The sequence below is a fragment of the Mauremys mutica genome, chromosome 6 (genome assembly GCF_020497125.1).
Source record: "Mauremys mutica isolate MM-2020 ecotype Southern chromosome 6, ASM2049712v1, whole genome shotgun sequence".
In the NCBI taxonomy this organism is placed as follows: domain Eukaryota; kingdom Metazoa; phylum Chordata; order Testudines; family Geoemydidae; genus Mauremys; species Mauremys mutica.
The window spans coordinates 20389383-20408819 of NC_059077.1; the positions used below are offsets into that span (position 1 = coordinate 20389383).

Below are 19437 nucleotides of genomic sequence, written 5' to 3' on the forward strand. Positions count from 1 at the left end.
TCAACACAATGCCATCCTGTAGTACATGGAGGAAGAGTAAATGATGATTTTCGAAGAAATGGACTAGAGGAAATTACTGTTGTCTACTGGGTTATTTAGCCTCATCTGCCTTTGTCATGAGCCATTTCAAGTCAAGGCCATTATTGTACATTTTGCTGTCATCAGAAAAAATAATGCATTTAAGACTCCTTCCTCCAAAGAACCTATTTAATTATAAGATTTTTATCTTTATTAGACAAATGAAGTCTGTCTCAGCTTATTATATTTGTCTCTTTTTGAACCTGGCAGTTTTTCTTCCTTTAGTGCCCAGCAAGATTCACTAGCTGGCACCCCTTACCCTACCCTCTGAACCCCCGTCACCCACTCCTGCCAAAAAAACCCTCCTCCACTGAATTTTCATTAAGTGCTATGTTTGTTTATTTTTGCCAGATCCGTTTTTATGCCAACTCAATTAATTAAGTTTTTGCTTTATTTTCCACCAAAAAGGAACTTTTTCCACAGCCATATTTTCATGATGAAAGCAAGCGTGTTTTTGTTTGATGTATCATTTTAGTGTTAACCTTTCTATTACAAATAATTTTTAAGTCAACTTACTATGTTCTCTTTTATATTTATTCTTTTTCATTCGTTCCTTCACTCCTCTCGCCTTTCCTTTTTAAGAGTGTATATCTTTACCTCTCTTTGCTAGACTGTTTGTTCCCTTGGTCTAATTTTGAGGTCACTTTTTTAATATTAGTTACCTTCATAAATCATTTTAAAAAGATTAATAAATAATTAATAGATGCCATATGTGTATGTACAGACATAAGTCATACATCTCATGCATGGTTAAAGGATATCAGTAGAAGGTGTTATAAAAACCATCCATAAGCAACCTATTGACCAGTGGACTCAATAACAATTGATTAACCTGTGATTAAAACATTTACTAATTTATTATCCCTTTATAAACTATTCCTTCAAGGAACCCTAATATAAAGTGTGGCCAATTTTAAGTACCACTACTTCTCTTCATCTTTCTACTTCCTTGTTCCCCTCATTTTTCCTGGTGTAATATGTTCTCACTCTCCTTCCCATTACAACACCGCCGGGAGAGCTTCTTCCATGGGCTTAGTTAATCCACCTCCACAAGAGTCAGTAGCTATGTCGATGAGAGAAGCTCTCCAATTGGCATACAATGGTGCCCCCTTTGTCTGCTGGTTTGTTCACTATCTCATGGCTAGATTTCAGGGACTGTCTGGCTGTCCTCAACAGTGGAGAGATTATGGTGGATGTGATGTTTAAGAATTACGGAGTCAGGTTTGGTTTTGTTTTTTTTTCATGAAGCTATCAAGGTTATGATCAAGAGTGTGGTTTCATCTGCTTTGTGGTGTCCAGTCAGATCTCCACCCTCCTAAGCATCTGCCCAGCCTAGTAAGAGGGACATGTAGTGATGATTTATCATAATGTTTGTTTTGGTAACAAGTTAATCTCAGTCATCCTTCTGATGTAGGTAATGATGCTCTATACCGTTGCAAACACACCAGCTCTTGCAAGTGATTCTGAAGTTCTACCTTGTTTAATTACAATAGTTCTATTATGATTTTTCTTTCATCCCCTCTTGAATACTTTCACTCTTCTGCAGATTACTCAGTGGTTAAAAACCTTCAGAAAAATCTATCCAAGTATTTTATATTTGGCATAAACACGATAGAATGCATTAGATAAGTTTCCCTTTAGAAGGAGTACTTTGAATCAACTGTCTTCATGAATTTTTCATTGTTACTTTCTTGGCAGGACTGACTGTGCAGACTGTAAAAACTCATTCAGTCACAGCAGTTGCCTTGCAGTAAATTTATATAACATTCTCAACTCTTGTCTTGGTAGTCTTAATTTCAATTAGATCTCACAGTGGATGTTAGTTAAAGCCCATCTGTTGTTTTACTTTACCATGAGTCTGCAGTTGTCATATATCCGTATTGTAACAATCTGTCTTACTAAAAAGTAAATTTTTGGGGGGTATCTCATCCTAAAATATTTGTTTCTCTCTCTCTCTCTCTCTAAAGGCGGGGGGAGGGGTAGGAAGACCTCTAAAGCATATCTGCATTTCCTGGAAATTAATATAGCACCTGTTTAAAAAAAAAACTTAAAAAAAAAAGATAGGAGTGAAATATTTATTGATGAACTTACGATTAGTGTATTGAAGCTGTCACTATAAAATCTAAAATATCTCAAAATATTACATAAGGCAAAATGATTAAATAGAGTAATTATTTACCTACACTGGAATTTGAAAAGACACCTCAAATAATATGTTCCTAAGGCAGTGGTAACTGTGTGGTTAATGAATTATTTACAAGGCTAAGTACACTTTATTTATAAAACAAGTTTGATAGATGGATCCCTCAGTCACTTTTCAATGTATAAAAAACAGCACCATTTTACTCAAAGTCTCTGCTTCCTATGCCTGTTTTGTATTCAGAGTCATTCTGGGCTAGATCTACAAAGGGACTTGCACGTTGCAATGCTCAGTGTTGCAACATCTAACTTTTAGGTGCCTTGCCATCCAGTGGAATTCACAGCCCTGAGTTAGGCACCTAGGCGCTCTATACAATGCATGTGAAGCGTTTCGGATTCACACAAGCCAACGTGAAAGGGACTTATCTCTGCTTAAATTCCCCCCCCGCATGGTGAGAAGAGATTTAAAATTGGGTCTCCCTTCTCTCAGTTGAGTGCTCTAACCACTGGACTTCAGAATCATTCTCACTCTTTCTGGCCCAATGCACATTTAATTATTTATACACAGTGGAACAGCTTCAACAAGAGAGACTGAGAGAGCTCCATATCAAGATAGCCCATCGTTCAGTGCTTAAGGGAGAAGTGGGAAATCAAAGTTCAAATCCCTTGTCCCTGTCAGGCCATTTCCCACTCCCCAGGCCTACCAGATCAGGCCTTGCAGGCAAGATAGGCCAAGGAACGCATGAGATGGGCACTTGGGCGCCTAGACAGAGGCAGCTGCATGCATGTTCACTGACAGAAACTTAGGCACCTTGGAGACTTTAATGCTGGAAACTCAGACACCTGAGGATTTTGAGTGCATTTGATTGCAGGCTTTGAGGATCTCTGTGACTGTGAAAAGTTGGACTTAGATGTCTGAAATGGCAGTTAGGTACCTGAGTCCTTTTGTGGATTTAGTCCCATCTGCCTAGTTAAAATATGCTTTTATATCTTTTTACTTTGTGAGCTGGATCTCCTCCTGGCTCACGCAAGGTCCTGATATTACAGGACTCTGAACGTGAACCCTGAGAAGGTGAGCATCATCCACTCCAGTGGAAATCAATGGGAGTGGAGTGCCCTTAGGCCTCACTTAAGCAAAGTGCTTAAGCGCAAGCATAACTTTGCACATATGCAACTGGGGGGGGGGGAGGAGTTGCAGACTCGGAGTAAGAGGAGGTTATCGATTCAAATGAGGGTAGAATTTGGTGTACAGAATCTTGTACTGAGGATGAAGCACGACCTACAAAGAACCCAAATTGACAGCTGGTGACACAAGTACAGGGCATTTGCTAGAAGATCTGATTCTAGGATGGAGTCCTAAAAAAAGTAATTTACTAGGGGGTTGCGAAAAGGACAAAGAATACAATATATTCTTTTAATAAATGTTAACTTCCCATCTTCTCCTCTACTAGGACAATTAACTGGGCTAATTTCTGTTGAGAAGTGAATTTACTATAACACAGTGACTGTTAGCATTATACAAAGTACTTGTTAACATTGAAGTGTTTTTGAGAGAGTTTAAATACATCCTACAATCTGAAAAGCTTATACTGTCTTTCTTTTGTTTGTCAAGATATGAGGTATGTTGTAAATCATTGGGACAGGTTCTGTTTCATTCCATTTGAATTTTATTCTTAATTTTAATTCTTAATCCGTCACTTCAGAAACTTTTAAATATAAGAAAACATCATACCCGAATTCCACAGGAATTTAACTTTGTTTTGTTTAACTTAAATTTTATAATTCTTTTTTATTCCTAAGCGTGCATGGGAGGTGGTTGACTCCAATGACTCTGTATCTCATCATCAAGAGGAGTTACCACCTCCTCCACTGCCTCCTGGATGGGAAGAAAAAGTGGACAATTTGGGCCGTACTTACTATGTCAACCATAACAACAGGACAACTCAGTGGCACCGACCAAGTTTAATGTAAGTATCAGAGTAGTTCAATAAATTGATGGAACATGCAAGATTATGAGTAAGGATGGTTATTCTTTTAAACAACTATTATTATTATGAATTCACAATAGATATCCCAGGCAGTAGGCAGAACAAATCTTAAAACAAAAGGCCTAAAAACTTTTATGAAGTATGTTCATATGTTGTTGTTCTTTACAATAACAGATTAGTTGTAAATTTGATGTTAACTGTGATAAATATCGGGGAATATAATTTGGTCTGAGTGTGTGAGTTGTTTGTTTTTTCATAAACTACTCTCCTTAGTTGAGAATTAAAGGCTAAGGTCCTTCACTTGGAGATGAAATTGTACTCCTTTAAAAAGTGGTATTCTCTTTTTTAAAAAACTGTGTTGCAGCTAATGAAACAAACATCTAGACCATTTTACTATTTTAGACAAATCTGGAGTTAATCAAAATTTTTATATGAGGCAATCTCCAAGCACATACAAAATCTTAAACACTTCAATAGGTGATCATTACCACAGGGACATGGACTCAGGAAAAAAGGAGAGTTTTTTATATATAATAGTCCCAGTTTGAAACCAGGTGATTCCTTAAACACTCAGGTCCTGATCCAGAATCCTCTGAAGTCAATGGATGTCTTTCCAGTGACTACAGTGGATGCTGGATCAAACCCATAGATCCAGGTTCTACAAGATGTTAAGTGTTTTCCGTATGTTGCTGAATGCCCTCAACTCTTAATTGGCTTTAGTAGATCTTAAGGGTGTACAACAGGATTGAGCACATAGTGAAATACCCTATCCTGCCTTGGGATCACCTAAATCAGGCCCTTGTACTTAAACAGAATTCCACTGACTGCAAATTGTAGACATTAGACCACCTAGAGGGTAATCTAGTTAAGTTAACAAACTAGAGGGTAATCTAGTTAAGCCCTCTATATACATGTTATCTCTGTAAAATAGAATTAATAAACAAGTTTAACCGACAGAATTGGTTTGTAATTAGTTTTTGCTGCTTCAGGATGTTGGTTTACGTTTCCCATCTGGTCAAAAAGAGGGATTTTTGTTTTGTTTCTGTTTTTACCTAGACCTTCTCTCACAATTCAGTTTTTATAAAGGCAGACTGACTTCCACTTTCATTGAGCCTCACTGACAGAGGGTCAGATTTATGTAATTTGTTAACATATATTTACATAGTAACCATACAACCTAGATCTCTGCTCACCATTTCTCTTTATAATTTGTATGCATATGACATTTCTCATGCAACTCCCATTCACAAGTGTGAGGTATGCTCACGTTGAAGGGCAAAATCTGACACGTACTAGAGTTGGAAGACCCTTGGGGAAATGTACAGAAGGAAACAATGCAGCCAGCCTTAGGGGTGTTCTCTGGCCTGCCAAGTTAGATAATTTACAGTGGCTGTGCTGAAATCGAAGTTCAGGCAGTCACCTCGAAAGCCCAGCTTACTCAGTAGAATGACATCTCGCCTGACACACATTTGTAGAGATCCTGAAGTAAGGAAGAGTCCTTGTAGTTCACCAATCAGTAGGAATTTTCAAACTGTCATATTATTTCTGTAATGTTCAGTTTTCCCCTTATTTATAGATGTCAATTGAAGCTTAGAGACACGGTGGTGCATTTATTAATAGCTGTTGATTAATTCTGATAGTAAATTATAGATTTTTCTTAATGGTGTTACAACATTTGAAGGCAGGGGGACTTATGGTAAGAAGCTGTCAGTGTTTTTAATGTCCTGTCAGCTTTTCTTGAACCTCACATATGAATATCTGTAAATGATTTGGCAGTTGTGCTAAATATTGGGGGAAGAGAGGGGTCACAAAAGGTATTAGGAGCTATATGGTTATTGGAAAATGCCTCTATACAAAGAGCCATATCTCCTTGGGAGGGTTCAAGAACTCTCCAGTTTTATTCATGTGTGGTCTAGGTATCAAGATACCCATATTAGCTTTGTGCCATTATAGATAAGTTATTTGTGCTTCCGTGTGTATGTGTATTGTGGATAAAATGTGAACAGCAGTACTTTTTTTATTCTAACATCATACCCATATAATAGTTAACACAAATTGGTACCAACAAGGCTATTATGGGCATATTGCAGGTTATTGGGAGGTCTATGCTGACTAGTTAGATTATTTATTCGATAAGTGTGTGCTTACAATAGGAACTGTAAAAGAGGAAAGAGAAATCTGCAGCATACCTTTTGTGTTTAAATACAGCTAAAAATATTTCACTATGCTAAGAGATTCTGATATACACCAAAATGTGTAATTTATGTAATCTTCTACTGATGGCAGAGGTCCTTTCATGTTCTTAATTCTACATTTCTTATTGTTACAAAATATGGTAGGCCAGGCATAATTGAGTAGGTAAGCTCTGTACTGAAATCAAATATTAGTCAAACACCTGGATTTATTCTGCTGTTTGACGTAACTACTCTTCTTCCACAATGGGATAATTGTTACAGTAACATCTTTTGAATATTAATTTATATTTATTATCATAATTATGTAAATATATGTTGTCTACACGTCTTAAAACCCTACCGTTTGTTCTAGGTTTTCTCTTCGTTAGAGATTTGGATACTAATATTTTTATGCAGACAGTGATTTCTAATTAGATTATATATTTATTAACAATAACAGTTGTAATAATTAATATATTGTGCCTTTTTATTCTGTACGTTTTGAATCGCTTTTAAAACCAACTGATATAATGGAATTTGGGATGTTATATACTGAATGATGGGGCTTGTCTTATGACTGTGGAGTTGTCAAACAAACATGATTTCATTTTTTGAGCACAAGTTCGGTTGATAAAGATAACTGGGTAGATGTAATATATTGAAACTTTGTAAGGCATTTGACTTAGTACTGCACAAAAACCTGATTTAAAAAAAATAACACAATACAATATCAGTAAAGAATGCGTTAAATGGATTAAGAACTGGCTAACTGACAGATCTCAAAAAATAGTTGTCAATGGGGAATTATCCTCATCAAATGGGGGTGTTTCTAGTGGGGTTCCGTAGGGCTCAGTACTAGGCCTAATGCTAGCCAACATTTTCATAAATGATCTGGAAGTAAATGTAAAATCACTGCTGATAAAATTTGCGCATGACACAGGTTGGCAGAGTGGTGCATAATGACAAGGGCAGGGCAGTCATATAGAGCAATTTGGATCATTTGGTAAGCTAAACCTGTTCAAACAAAATGAATTTTAGTACAGCCAGATGCAAAGTCATACATGTAGAAGCAAGGAATACAGACCATTCCTACAGAATGGTGAGGGGGGCAGTGGGCGGGGGGCTGTATCCTGGAAAGCAATGACTCTGAAAAGGATTTAGTGGACAAACAACTGATCAGAAGCACCCCGTGTGATGCTATGGCAAAAAGGGCTAATGTGATCCTGGGATGTACAAGTAGGGGAATTAGAAGTAGGGAGGTGATTTTACCTTTGTATGCTTCATTGATGGTACCAGTTCTGGCGTGCATGTTTTAAAAAGGACACAATGGCGAGAATACAGAAAAGAGCCATAAAAAGGATTGGAGGGCTGGAGAAAATGCCTGAGAGTGAGACTTAAAGAGCCCAATTTGTTTAGCTTATCAAGAAGGTTGGGGAGAAAATACTGGGTCTTAGAGTGCTCTTTAATCTAGCGGAGAAAGGCAGATAATAAGAATGAAGGGCTAGTAGCGGAAGGAAGGAAATTTAAATTAGAAATTTAGGCACAAATTTTTATAATGAGTGGTTAATTGGTGCAACACATTACCAAGGGAAGTGGTAGATTCTTCATCTTTTGATAGGCTTCCAGTCTTGATGTGAAGCTTTCTGGAAGCTGTGCTTTAGAATGGTCCCTTCTGGCCTTAAGCTCTTGAATCTGTGAAACAGAAGTAGGAAACCTAGTGGCTCATGTGATTGCTAGTAGGCTGTGTATCATCTTACTTGTAGGTCAGTGTTTCAAATATAGCCTACTCAGGTAATGAGGAAATGTGGTGATGAGTGTTCTAGGGTCTGGGTTTGTAGAGTGTGGCCTGTGAATCGCTTGTGCCCCTTGAGGCTGTAAATTGTAGCTGTTGAAAGTGATGGTTATGAAGAAACTTTTTTTCTTAACACGATTGCCTTTGAAGGCTACAGTTTCAAGCCTCAGGGATCATAAGTGCAACTCCCCATTACTCCCAACATGCTCCATGCATCAGGGGAGTAAGGGTGTAGGGTGAAGGGGAGAGAGGTGTAGGAACTGGCAGTTGTGAGCCTGTGCCTGCTTGGGATTCCCTCATGCCAGGGGGATCCCCAAAAGGGGAATTACAGGTGGCTTTCACTCCCAACCACTTGCATTTCCCGTTGGTGATTCCCCACGAGGGAATCTCTAGCAGGCACAGAGCCAAAATATGTTTCCTTTGTCTCCCTCTCCATAGTCCTGGTGCAGAGAGCATGTTGGGGGTGGGGAGAAATTGCTGGAGCACAATGTGATTAAATTACTTAATTTTTACTTTGTGCAAAGGGTGCAGAGCAAAGCAAGAAATCTACCCCAAAGTATTGATTGTGGCTCCTTGAACTTCCTGAAATAACACATTCAGTGTGGGGGAAAGAGCAGCCAGAACCACTATAAGAGGTTCTGGAGAAGCCAGAAAAGGGGCTGCAGCCTGGCATACTCTATGTAGATGTGCACCAGGGTCTCCCTTTTGTTGCAAAAAGAACAGGTGTCAGAATTATTGGAACTGTACCAGATGCATGCTCATGGCTCCATAGAACTGCTGCCTGCTAATATTCCCAGCAGGCCATGGAACCAGAGTGGAATTCAGACTGGCCTACAGTAAGTGGTAGCAGGGGGCAGGACACAAAGGCAAGGAAGTGGATGGTAGGAAACACAAGGGTGTACAGATGTTCTTGGCACACAGTTTGGAGACGGACTGGATAGATGGCAATGAGCCTGCTCAAGTTGTGTGCTGGGGATGCCTGGGGCAGCGGGTGATGAAAAACTCCAGAAGGCCAGGAGTGAGGGGTGGGCGGGGAAGACTGACCTGCAGGACTCGCTTGTTATAAGCGACAGAAGTGGGTGGTCAAGGCTGCCGTCATCTCCTGCAGCACCTGATGGGTGATGTGCAGGTGAGCAGCCCCATGCACTGGTCGAGTGCCACAGGGTCCACCCAGTCCCTCCAATCAAAGTCCAGGAGGTCTCCAATTCTGGTGGCCCTATAGATCTGGTTGCTGAAACCAGCTTCCAGGTCCTGGGGAGGTAGTGGTAAAAAGATCAATAGCTCAGTGAGGTCTCGGAGGAGACGTCATGGGTGGAGATAAAAGAGCTGCCAGTTGTATTGGAGCCCTGAGAGGTGGTGGAGGAAGGTGTGCACTAGCATGTTCTATGCCAGACTACCTGCACCATAAAAGAATCTCTGCCAGGCTGAAGGCGGATGGCATGTACCTGGCTGCAGGTATAGACCAGACCCTGTCCGCCCCTCCAGGAGAAGGCTCAGGACACCTGCAGAGACCCAGTACAGTGCCAGCTAGAAGAACTCTAAGGCCTGGTCTATATTGGGGGGCGGGACCAATCTAAGATACACAACTTCAGCTATAAGAATAGCATAGCTGAAGTCGACGCATCTTAGATTGACTTACTTCACGTCCTCGCGGCGCGGGATCGACGGCCACCACTCCCCCATCGACTCCGCTTCCGCCTCTCGCCTGATGGATTTCCGGAGTCAACAGGGAGCGCGTTCGGGGATCGATTTATCGCATCTAGACGAGACATGATACATCGATCCCCGATACATCAATCACTACCCGCCGATCCGGCGAGTAGTGTAAACATACCCTAGGATTGTCTTTTGGAGGCTGGCCAGGATTCCTAGGGGTGGGTCTTGGTGTTGAACTGGTGCCAGAGCATGGGCAGGACTAGTTGGTTTATCATGAGCACCTACAATGGTAGGGTAGTGTATTGAAGTGTGGGCTGCTCTACCTGGTTTATATATAAAGGATCTCAGAATCTAATGTTGTCAGAGAAACTGCAATGAGTACTAAAATCTGTAATTCTGTTTTTTAATTTAAACAGAAGTTTTGTGAGTGACTTCAGGTTTTATTTGCTTTGGACTATGGGTTGATCTGTTTGAATATATTTTGACAGAGTTATATATAAGAATTAATCTTACGGTGCCTTTTTAATTAGATGGACAGAACATCTTGAATTACAATGTGTTAATTTAGCATTAATAGTTTTGCTGTTCTCCCCTTTATCCTTGCTCATTTCCACAATGTCCAGTGACGTTGCATCTGATTCAGACAACAACATCAGACAGATAAACCAAGAGGCAGCCCACAGACGGTTTCGTTCTCGGAGACACATTAGTGAGGATTTGGAGCCTGAGCCTTCGGAGAGTGGAGATGCATCTGAAGTACGTACAGGTTTTGAAATCATTTCCTCGGCAATAAGAAACTGTTCTATGGTGCTATAAGAGTCCCTATAACTAAGTTAAATTCCTCCAAACATATTCCTTTTAATTGTAAGTTAATACACAATATGTACAGTAATGTTTTCACACAATTTTTGAGGTAGCTGCCTGAGCCAATTTCTGGTGATAGTAGGTGGAATGAAACTGAATGAGGTGCTGTTTCCAAAGCCATGCAAATTCACATGTCTAACTTGCCATAATCTTTTTCCTTTTGTCAGCCCTGGGAAACCATTTCAGAGGAAGCGAGTATAAGTGGAGATTCCTTAAGCCTGTCATTGCCACCACCCCCGGCTTCTCCAGTCTCTCGGACCAGTCCTCAGGAGCTGTCTGATGAATTGAACAGAAGACTTCAGGTCACTCCTGATTCCAATGGGGAACAATTTGCTTCTTTGATTGTAAGCAGTGTGCTCACCATATATATTACTGAACTAACCTTGGTTACTTTAAGTCTGATATGGTCTGAATCATCAATCTGTGTAGGTAGTAGTTGGAAGGTATTATGAATCAAGTATTATTTTACACTTGAGGGCTGGGATTCTCGTTTTAATAACCTCAATCTTGTCCTATAATTTGATAGTTGAGGTTCAACAAGAGCAAGAATTATTAAATATGCATGTATCTTCTAAAGAGTTGTAGACAGTGGATAAAATCATGTTTCCATTGAAGTTAATGGAAGTTTTGCCATTGACTTCATTGGAGCCAGAATTTCATCCAGTGTCTTTAAAAACAAACCTGGCTTATAGTATATTGGGTTTTTTTTTAAAATATCATCTTTTGATTATTTTTTATTTTGACTCGGGGGAGGGATAGCTTAGTGGTTTGAGCATCGGCCTGCTAAACCCAGGGTTGTGAGTTCAGTCCTTGAAGGAACCACTTAGGGATCTGGGGCAAAATCATTACTTGGTCCTGCTAGTGAAGGCAGGGGGCTGGACTCTGACCTTTCAGGGTCCCTTCCAGTTCTACAAGATAGGTATATCTCCATATTAAAATTTAAAAAAATTATTAAAACAGAATATTTTAAAATCCTATTTGCTTTTTGCAGTTCAGTTAGAAATAAACTTGTCAGTTTTGCTGTCTGGTTGTCAAGTACTGGCAAAATTTTGCTATGTTGAGATGAATTGCACACCACTGTGGAATGTTTGTTTGGATGTCAGTGTGGTTTTTGTGTGGATGTGTGTATTAGAATTTTAAAATAGTAAAATATTAGATTTATTATGGATTTTGTAATTTGTTTCACTGAGATGAATTTTTTTTAATCCTACTAGTGGAAATTATTTTAGCTTTAGAGCACTGTTACAGTAATGGTCATCTTACAAATAAAAGATATTGCTTCTGTGTATGTTTGTAATATATTTTAAAACAAGTGCTAGTCTCTTAAATTGGAACTTGGCAAAGGCCTCACAATTTGAACTGGATCATATTAAAAGGCTTAAACAAGATATAATTGGAGCTGTTTATCTGTGGTAAAATATGAAATTTCAAGGTTTTGTAAGATTTGTATATGTTCGCCCTCCTTAGTAAGATGAAAAGTTACAGTTTGTATTTGTAATATCTTATAATCAAGGCAAATTGATGATCATGATCATATCATGGAGGACGAGTAATATGATTGCAAGTTTGGGAATGTTTCATGTCTCTGATAAAATAAACAATGGTAAATATTGAATCAAACATAGGAAACTGAATATATTGTCGTCTCATAGGACATCTTATTGTCGTTCGGGAGATAAGAAACCTAAATTGAGATACGTTCTGGTTAAGTGTTACTTTACAAAATTAAGTAGATGTAAATTCTGCTCAGAGTCTGCTTGAATAGATGATCTGAATGTCAGCTGCGGGCTAGTTTAGCAGACTCTGTAGCCCCCAGTCCTGCAATCCGAACCACATGGTAGAGCCTGGTGCCTTTGTAGATACCCACTGATTTCATTGGGACTCCATGCTGGGAACAGGAGACTAGCCACATGGAACCAATAGCTTTGGTAAATTAAGGTACATCAATAAGAATTCTTTTCCCACGCATAGTGTATGTGGCAGCAAAATGAGATTTTCTTTTTAAAAAATTGATTTTCACTTTGTGTTTACTCTTAATACAATTTTTGATCCAACAAGTTTGAATCTTTTGAGGAAAGACTGGAGGTTCTGAGATGCACCTTATTTAACTTACTTTATGTTATTTATTTGTATTCCTGTAGCACCTGGGAGTATCAGTCTGAATCATTCTTTAAACAGGCCAGATAGTTTGTATATCTGTAGTTCACAGTTATTCCATTATTCGTATATTGTGTGCCAGTTGTCCTCTGCATAGAATGTCTGAGATAGGAATTGTGCAAATAAACAGTCTAAAAATACGCAAGATCTATTTCTATGCATGGAACCTGCAATCTCATTCAGACGATATAGAAAAGCAATGCAATAAAGTATCCAGAAAGCAGCTGACACACAAACAGTGTCAGCTAAATTAATAGGCTTCTTCTTTGCACTAATTCAGTTAAGAGGGAGTGTTGCTGATGCTAGAAAGAGAGAATAAGGTTCCAAATGAGAGGTTGTTTTGAAGCTGATTGATTTTCTTTCCATCTTATGGAATTCTCATGAGTAATAGAAAAATCATTGACACTAGGCCTAATGCCTTGAATCTAAAGTCCAGATGCTAGCATGTGAAGCTAGTACGCTATATGGGGATATTATAAAGTGAATGTGTTTTTTAACAGGGAGGCAGTATTATCCTGAGAACCCACCTTGTTAGCAGGTGTTGAGCCTGCCAGGTGTTGCTGAGCCCTGGTCCGTTGTTGCAGGTGAACCTTTAACCCTACCCTAGGTATAAGGGAGATTGGAGTGGCTGTCTGCACAGAGGGAGGGGATCTGGGAAGAACAGTCTTTGAGAAGGAACCTTAGTTGCTGCCAAATCTGAGAAGGCTTAGGGCCGTATTTTGTTTATAAAGCCAATTTCCATGGAAGTAGCCTGTGTTTTGAAGTAGAAAGGGAGAGCCGCCTGTTCAGGCTTACATGTCAGTATAAAAAATTGAGTGGGACCAGCATTAGTATTTTTAAAGATCAAGCAGGGTGATTTTCTGGGGATCCTCAACAAACTAGTCCCTTCCCCCCCTCACAATAGCTCTAAAATGAGACCCATTTTAAATAAAAAGGGGATGGGAATGTGCAACCTTTGAACCCTCACTCTCACTGCAGCCCAAATCCTTGTGTTGAGGTCCATGCATGCAAAGGGTAATTCTCTAAGTAGCTGTGTCTAGAACTGTTAGGTCTCCATATGGTGCAGTTTTTTGTAATCCTGACCTATGTCACGTAACTGGAGCCGGGAAATACAATTCAGTCGTTTACCAGTATTACTTTGTGTCACATTTAGTGTGGACAATTCTCGCAGTTATATCATGAGTAAGACCCTACTTCAGTTGCAGGATGGTTGTCAAATAATTTTGTCTGAGTTGTGGGCAAGACATGGAAAATCATGGAAAAGTAATAATGGATCTTTTGTTACTTGTGGTTATTTGGAAAGCCAGAGAGTCCTATTTGATTAAGAAAAAATTGCTGGAACAGTATAAACACTCAAATATTATGTTATGCCTGCTAATTTTTTTGATATCAGATATTTTGCTGCAACTATATTAGTCAATAATGTGCATGGCTGACAGCCCACGTCCTAGCTGCTATCAGATTGGATAAATGGGGTTCTACTGTACTAATAGGGAAAAAAGTGTTTGTTGCAAACTCAAAACGTATGCAAAATTGTGTGTGAAAATAGCATCCAAAGTAAGCTAATTAAAATCAAAATTGCGGTGGAAGTCTAATATTGCAGGAGCTGCAATTTCCTTAATATTGCAAATTAAGTAGGGCCTTTATCATGAGTCTTATGCTATTAGGTGTTTTTGTTAAAGCCTTAGTTCCCTTTGCAGAAATGGGAACCAGTGTCTAGTATTATGTAAAGAGACATTTAATTGCTATGATTGTCAAAATAGTTTTTTTATGAAGTCAGTAATCTTCGTATCCACCTGGAAAGCTGGGTAATCCATCTGACTCTGTCTAGTAAACTCAGATTTTTATCTTCAAAAAATATAGGTAAGAGACAGCGTTTTCCCCCAGCATAAGAGCTAGGCATGCTACATATTGCATTCTTGAGGCTTCTCTTAATTTGTGGTTCAGAAATCCTGTGGGATGGAGGACTTCTAAGATCACAGATGCTCTCTTACCCCTTTGACCACCATTAAGAACTTTGTGGTGGTGATCTTGGTCTTCAGTGAGTTCATACTCTGTTCCCCATCAGTCTTTTACCCACTATGATAGTGCAGTGTGCTGCTAGGCTGTTTTCTTGATAGGGAATACAAATGTCTTAATAAAGAATCCAATTCTTTAAGGCAGGAAAAAGCTTGCACTGCCATGCAAAGCTCAAGTGGTAGGTACCTGTCTGCAGACAAGAGTGTCTCTGTTTCCACCAAATCCAGTAGCAGCTGATGATAAACATATATAGGAAAACCTGATTTAAAAAAAAAAAAGGGAGAGCAGCACACACAGACAACTAAAGCACATGCCTAAGAGTTAGTAAATGTCTCTTTATTATACCACCTGTAATGTTTATTATGACTACCGATACTGTTGTGATGAGTACAATATAAATACCTATACAGAATGACAGAAGGCTAAGAGTAATATCTATTCTAAACCTCCTAATGAATTGGTCAACTTCTGTGTTAAAATTCTGAGTTGATATCAATTACATATTACTATTAACTGCACTTTCATCACAGACTTATGTCTGCACAGCAGTGGAAGATGTCATTTGCAACCCGGGTAGATATGCCCACGCTTGCTTTTATCTAGCTACTGTGCTAAAAATAGCAGTAAAAAGGCATTGGCACAGGCTTCAATATAGGCTGAACAAGCTCACCCAGGACCCTGGGTATGTACTTTCTGCTATTTCTAGCATTCTAGCTGGATTAAAGCTAGCACAGGTATGTCTATGCAGGTGGCAAATTATCACTTCCATTGCAGTGTGGACACAGTCGCAGTCTGTATACAATGAATTCACATTTTACACCTGCAGGTGTTCTTACTATTTTAAGGTAGGAATTGATTCTTGGGAGTATGTTTGATAATGTATTCATCCTACCAACCCATGACCAGGGCATTGGGTTCCAGCAAAGACCCACCATAGCCACTATTCCAGCATAAATTCTGGAATAGAGCTTTCAGCCCTCAGTGCACAGGGTCATGGGGGTGTTGGATGCACTTAATCACTCCTGTGTGAGAGCAGCACCCTTCCCTGCCCCTATGTGGGTGATAAACGCAGTGTTTATTTGGCTCAGGGAATCTTGTGTAGACTCTTCACGTGGAGTGAATTCTATCCTATAGGTTAGTGAGGGGCTGCATCAGAGCCCCAGAGAGTCAAGCAAAGGTTCATATTTTTCTTTTTATTGCCCAGTCCCATCGTATATTCCCTGAGCTCTCTCCTCTGAAGCTGCATAGACACAGAAGCACCATGGGACTTTGAGGCCTGGTCTACACTAGGATCTTAAATCGAATTTAGCAGCGTTAATTCGAACTAATCGCTCAACCGTCCACACCAGGAAGCCATTTAATTCGAACTAGGGGGCTCCTTAGTTCGAATTTGGTACTCCACCCCGACAGGTGGAGTAACGCTAAATTCGCACTTGCTAGCTCGAATTAGGCTAGGTGTGGATGCAAATCGAACTTAGTAGCTCCGGGAGCTATCCCACAGTGCACCACTCTGTTGACGCTCTGGACAGCAGTCGGAGCTTGGATTCTCTGACCAGCCACACAGGAAATGACCCGGGAAAATTTGAATTCATTTTCCTGTCTGGGCACTTTGAATCTGACGTCCTGGCTGGACATCGGGGCGAGCTCCGCAGCACCTGCAACGATGCAGAGCTCTCCAGCAGAGGAGTCAGCCCAATGCAAGAATAGAAAGAGATCCCCAGCATGGACAGACCGGGAAGTCCAGGATCTGATCGCTGTGTGGGGCGAGGAGTCTGTGCTGTCGGAGCTGCGCTCCAACAAGCGTAATGCAAAGACCTTCGAGAAGGTCTCCCAAGCCATGACACAGAAAGGATACAGCCGGGATGCGATGCAGTGCCGCGTGAAAGTCAAGGACCTGAGGCAAGGCTATCAAAAAGTCAGAGCGGCAAACGGACGCTCCGGAGCACAGCCCCAGACATGCCGCTTCTACGAGGCACTGCATGCCATTCTCGGTGGGTCTGCCACCACTGTCCCACCACTGACCGTGGACTCAGTGGATGGCATAGTGAGCCAGGACAGTTCCTACTCGATGTTCGCCGATGGGCAAGACGACGAAGGGTCCGTGGAGGAAGGCGCAGGCGACAGCGAACACAATGCCGCTTTCCCTGACAGCCAGGATCTGTTCCTCACCCTCACAGAGATCCCCTACCAACCCTCACCGGCCGTGAACCCGGACTCAGAGTCAGGGGAAGGATCAGGCGGTAAGTCGTATAAACAAGAAAATATTTATTTGCTCGAAAACATGTATACCAAAAATATAAATTCTATCTATAAATACTATATCTAAAAGTTTTTAAAGGGAAACTAAACGAACAGTAGGTCTACACAGATTGGGATGGAACAATAGTCCTCCATGGACAATTCCACAAATGCTTCAAACAGTTCCTCAAATACCCTCCGCAGGAGGTTTCGAGGAAGAGGTGCCCTATTTGGTCCTCCGGTGAAGCTCACTCTTCCACGCCACGACATCCTCAGATACAGGGGAACCATCGCCTCTACCAGCATGGCCGCGTAGGGTCCCGGTCGGTGAAGTGCTTCCCTTAACATCCTTTCTTTCTGCACTCGAGAGACACGCCTCAGGGTAATCTCGTTACTGAAGTGCTGCATCTAATTAGGGCAATTAGCGAATAGTTACTGTTCTTAATGGTTTACTTATACTTTGCATAACAAAGCCCCGCGCTTAGCAGCCACGTGCTGTAGGCCACACAGGAAAAGCATACATTGATCTTTCCCCTGCAGTGTCGGGAGTGGCTGCAAAAGGGTCATAGTATCTGATTTCCAGATTGCCGTTAGCACGACGGCACAGCTATCCGTTAACTGATAAGCATAATGTACTGTAAGGCTTACCAGGACTCTCTGCTAGAGGGATTCTGCTCTCTCTCCCGACTTCTCCGCTCTCCTGTGCAATGGCGCAGCCAATCAGAGCGTAGGCCAAAATGTTGTGCTTCTCTGGAGACCACGTGACACTTGTTGTCCGGTACGGTCTTCTTCATGGAAATTGACTAGACGGTGTTCACTGTTCGCGAAAATGTATCTGTACAAGGAAATCACTAACTTTCCCCATCACACAGCTTCGGGTCCTTCCCGGACTGCCCCGGCATCCCCCTCGCAGAGACTGGCAATGATTAGACGGCGAAAGAAGAAGACTAGGGACGACATGTTCGCTGAACTGATGGTCTGCTCCCGAGCAGAGGCTGCAGAGCAGAAACACTGGAGGGAGACCCTATGTGAGCAGCATCGCACACTCATGGAACGTGAGGATAGGTGGCGGCAGGAAGACCAGCAGACCACCCAAACGCTACTTGGTCTCATGAAGGAACAAACGGACACGCTTCGTCGCCTTGTTGATGTCCTGCAGGACCACAGGCTGGAGGACAGGGCCCCCCTGCAGTGTCTCTGCAATCGCCCTCACCAGCCAAGAAGTCCTGGCCCCCCTCACCCAAAAGTACAAGACGGAGGGGTGGTAGAGGACGTGAGAACTGTCACTGAACCAGAGCAGAGCGGCCGTGTACCCCGCACTTCTCACGTTAGAAATTTGTAGAAGTGCTTCCCTTATAGGCTCAGCCAGTCCCAAATCCAAGGTTCATCCCCCCACTGTTTATTAGATTAATAAAAGCTGTTTGCTGTTAATCACTGTTTCCGTCATGTCTTTCCTGTCAGAGGATTTTTCGGTGTATGGGGTGGACAGGGGTTTCATACTTGCACGGTATAGCCTACAGTACCAGGGTACAGACTTGGGGAAAGGATCAACTGCGGGGCACACACACACTGCAGTCAGTAGGCACCAGGGTCATTCTGTGTTGTGTATGCTGCCCCTGTTCATTTCGTAATGTGTATAATTGTCCAGGGTCCTAGCGCCTGTCACGCCATTACTGTGAAGGCAGGCTGCCCTTACGATGCACTTGCAACGGATCCACGAGCCTATCCGCTGCCCTGAGCCCCAACAAGAGCCCTCATCCACGGACAGATAGTCACCCTTCTCCCACACCCATCACCCCTTCCCACGCAGAAACCCGCAGCCCACTGCCGTCATCCAAACCCTATGCAAAGAAGGCACCACTCGCCCCTTCCTGCAAACCCTCCCCTTCATGCAGAACCACTGTCATCCGTCCCCACCCCAGAGACCTATGTAGGAGCAGGAGGATGTCAGTCCTCTATGGAGGAAGCGGTCTGTACGTCAGTGCACACCGTGCCCAGCACAGTATGCGTCCATGTCTCAACACCAGAACAGAAATGCAAAGTAAAAGAAAGATTTATTAATAATGAGTGTAACAATTACTTTGCTTAAAAACGTGCTTTGGAAGTGGGGGAAACTTGGAGAACAAGGCATGTAGCCGCAGATCCAAATCGACACAAACTGACACAGGCCCAGGGTCAGTTTCTCTTGAAAGCAAGTGGAGAGTCATAGGTTACCCTGATCTCCGAGGAAACTTGCTTTCAAAGCCTCCCGGATACAGAGCGCTTCCCGCTGGGATATTCTCTCGGCACGGGTGTCTGGCTGAGCGTAAACTGCAGCCAGGCGATTTGCCTC

General features: G+C 41.6%; 1 protein-coding gene across 5 annotated transcripts in view; it reads left to right on the forward strand.

The window, feature by feature from the left end:
- Positions 1 to 19437, forward strand: part of NEDD4L (NEDD4 like E3 ubiquitin protein ligase) — a 342440-nt gene that overhangs the window by 258155 nt on the left and 64848 nt on the right. For all 5 annotated transcript variants that reach the window (XM_045021773.1, XM_045021771.1, XM_045021772.1 and 2 more), the window contains 3 exons: positions 4018 to 4184; positions 10451 to 10583; positions 10859 to 11035. In XM_045021773.1, coding sequence (XP_044877708.1) covers positions 4018 to 4184; positions 10451 to 10583; positions 10859 to 11035 — 477 coding nt within the window. The remainder of the gene's footprint in view (positions 1 to 4017; positions 4185 to 10450; positions 10584 to 10858; positions 11036 to 19437) is intronic.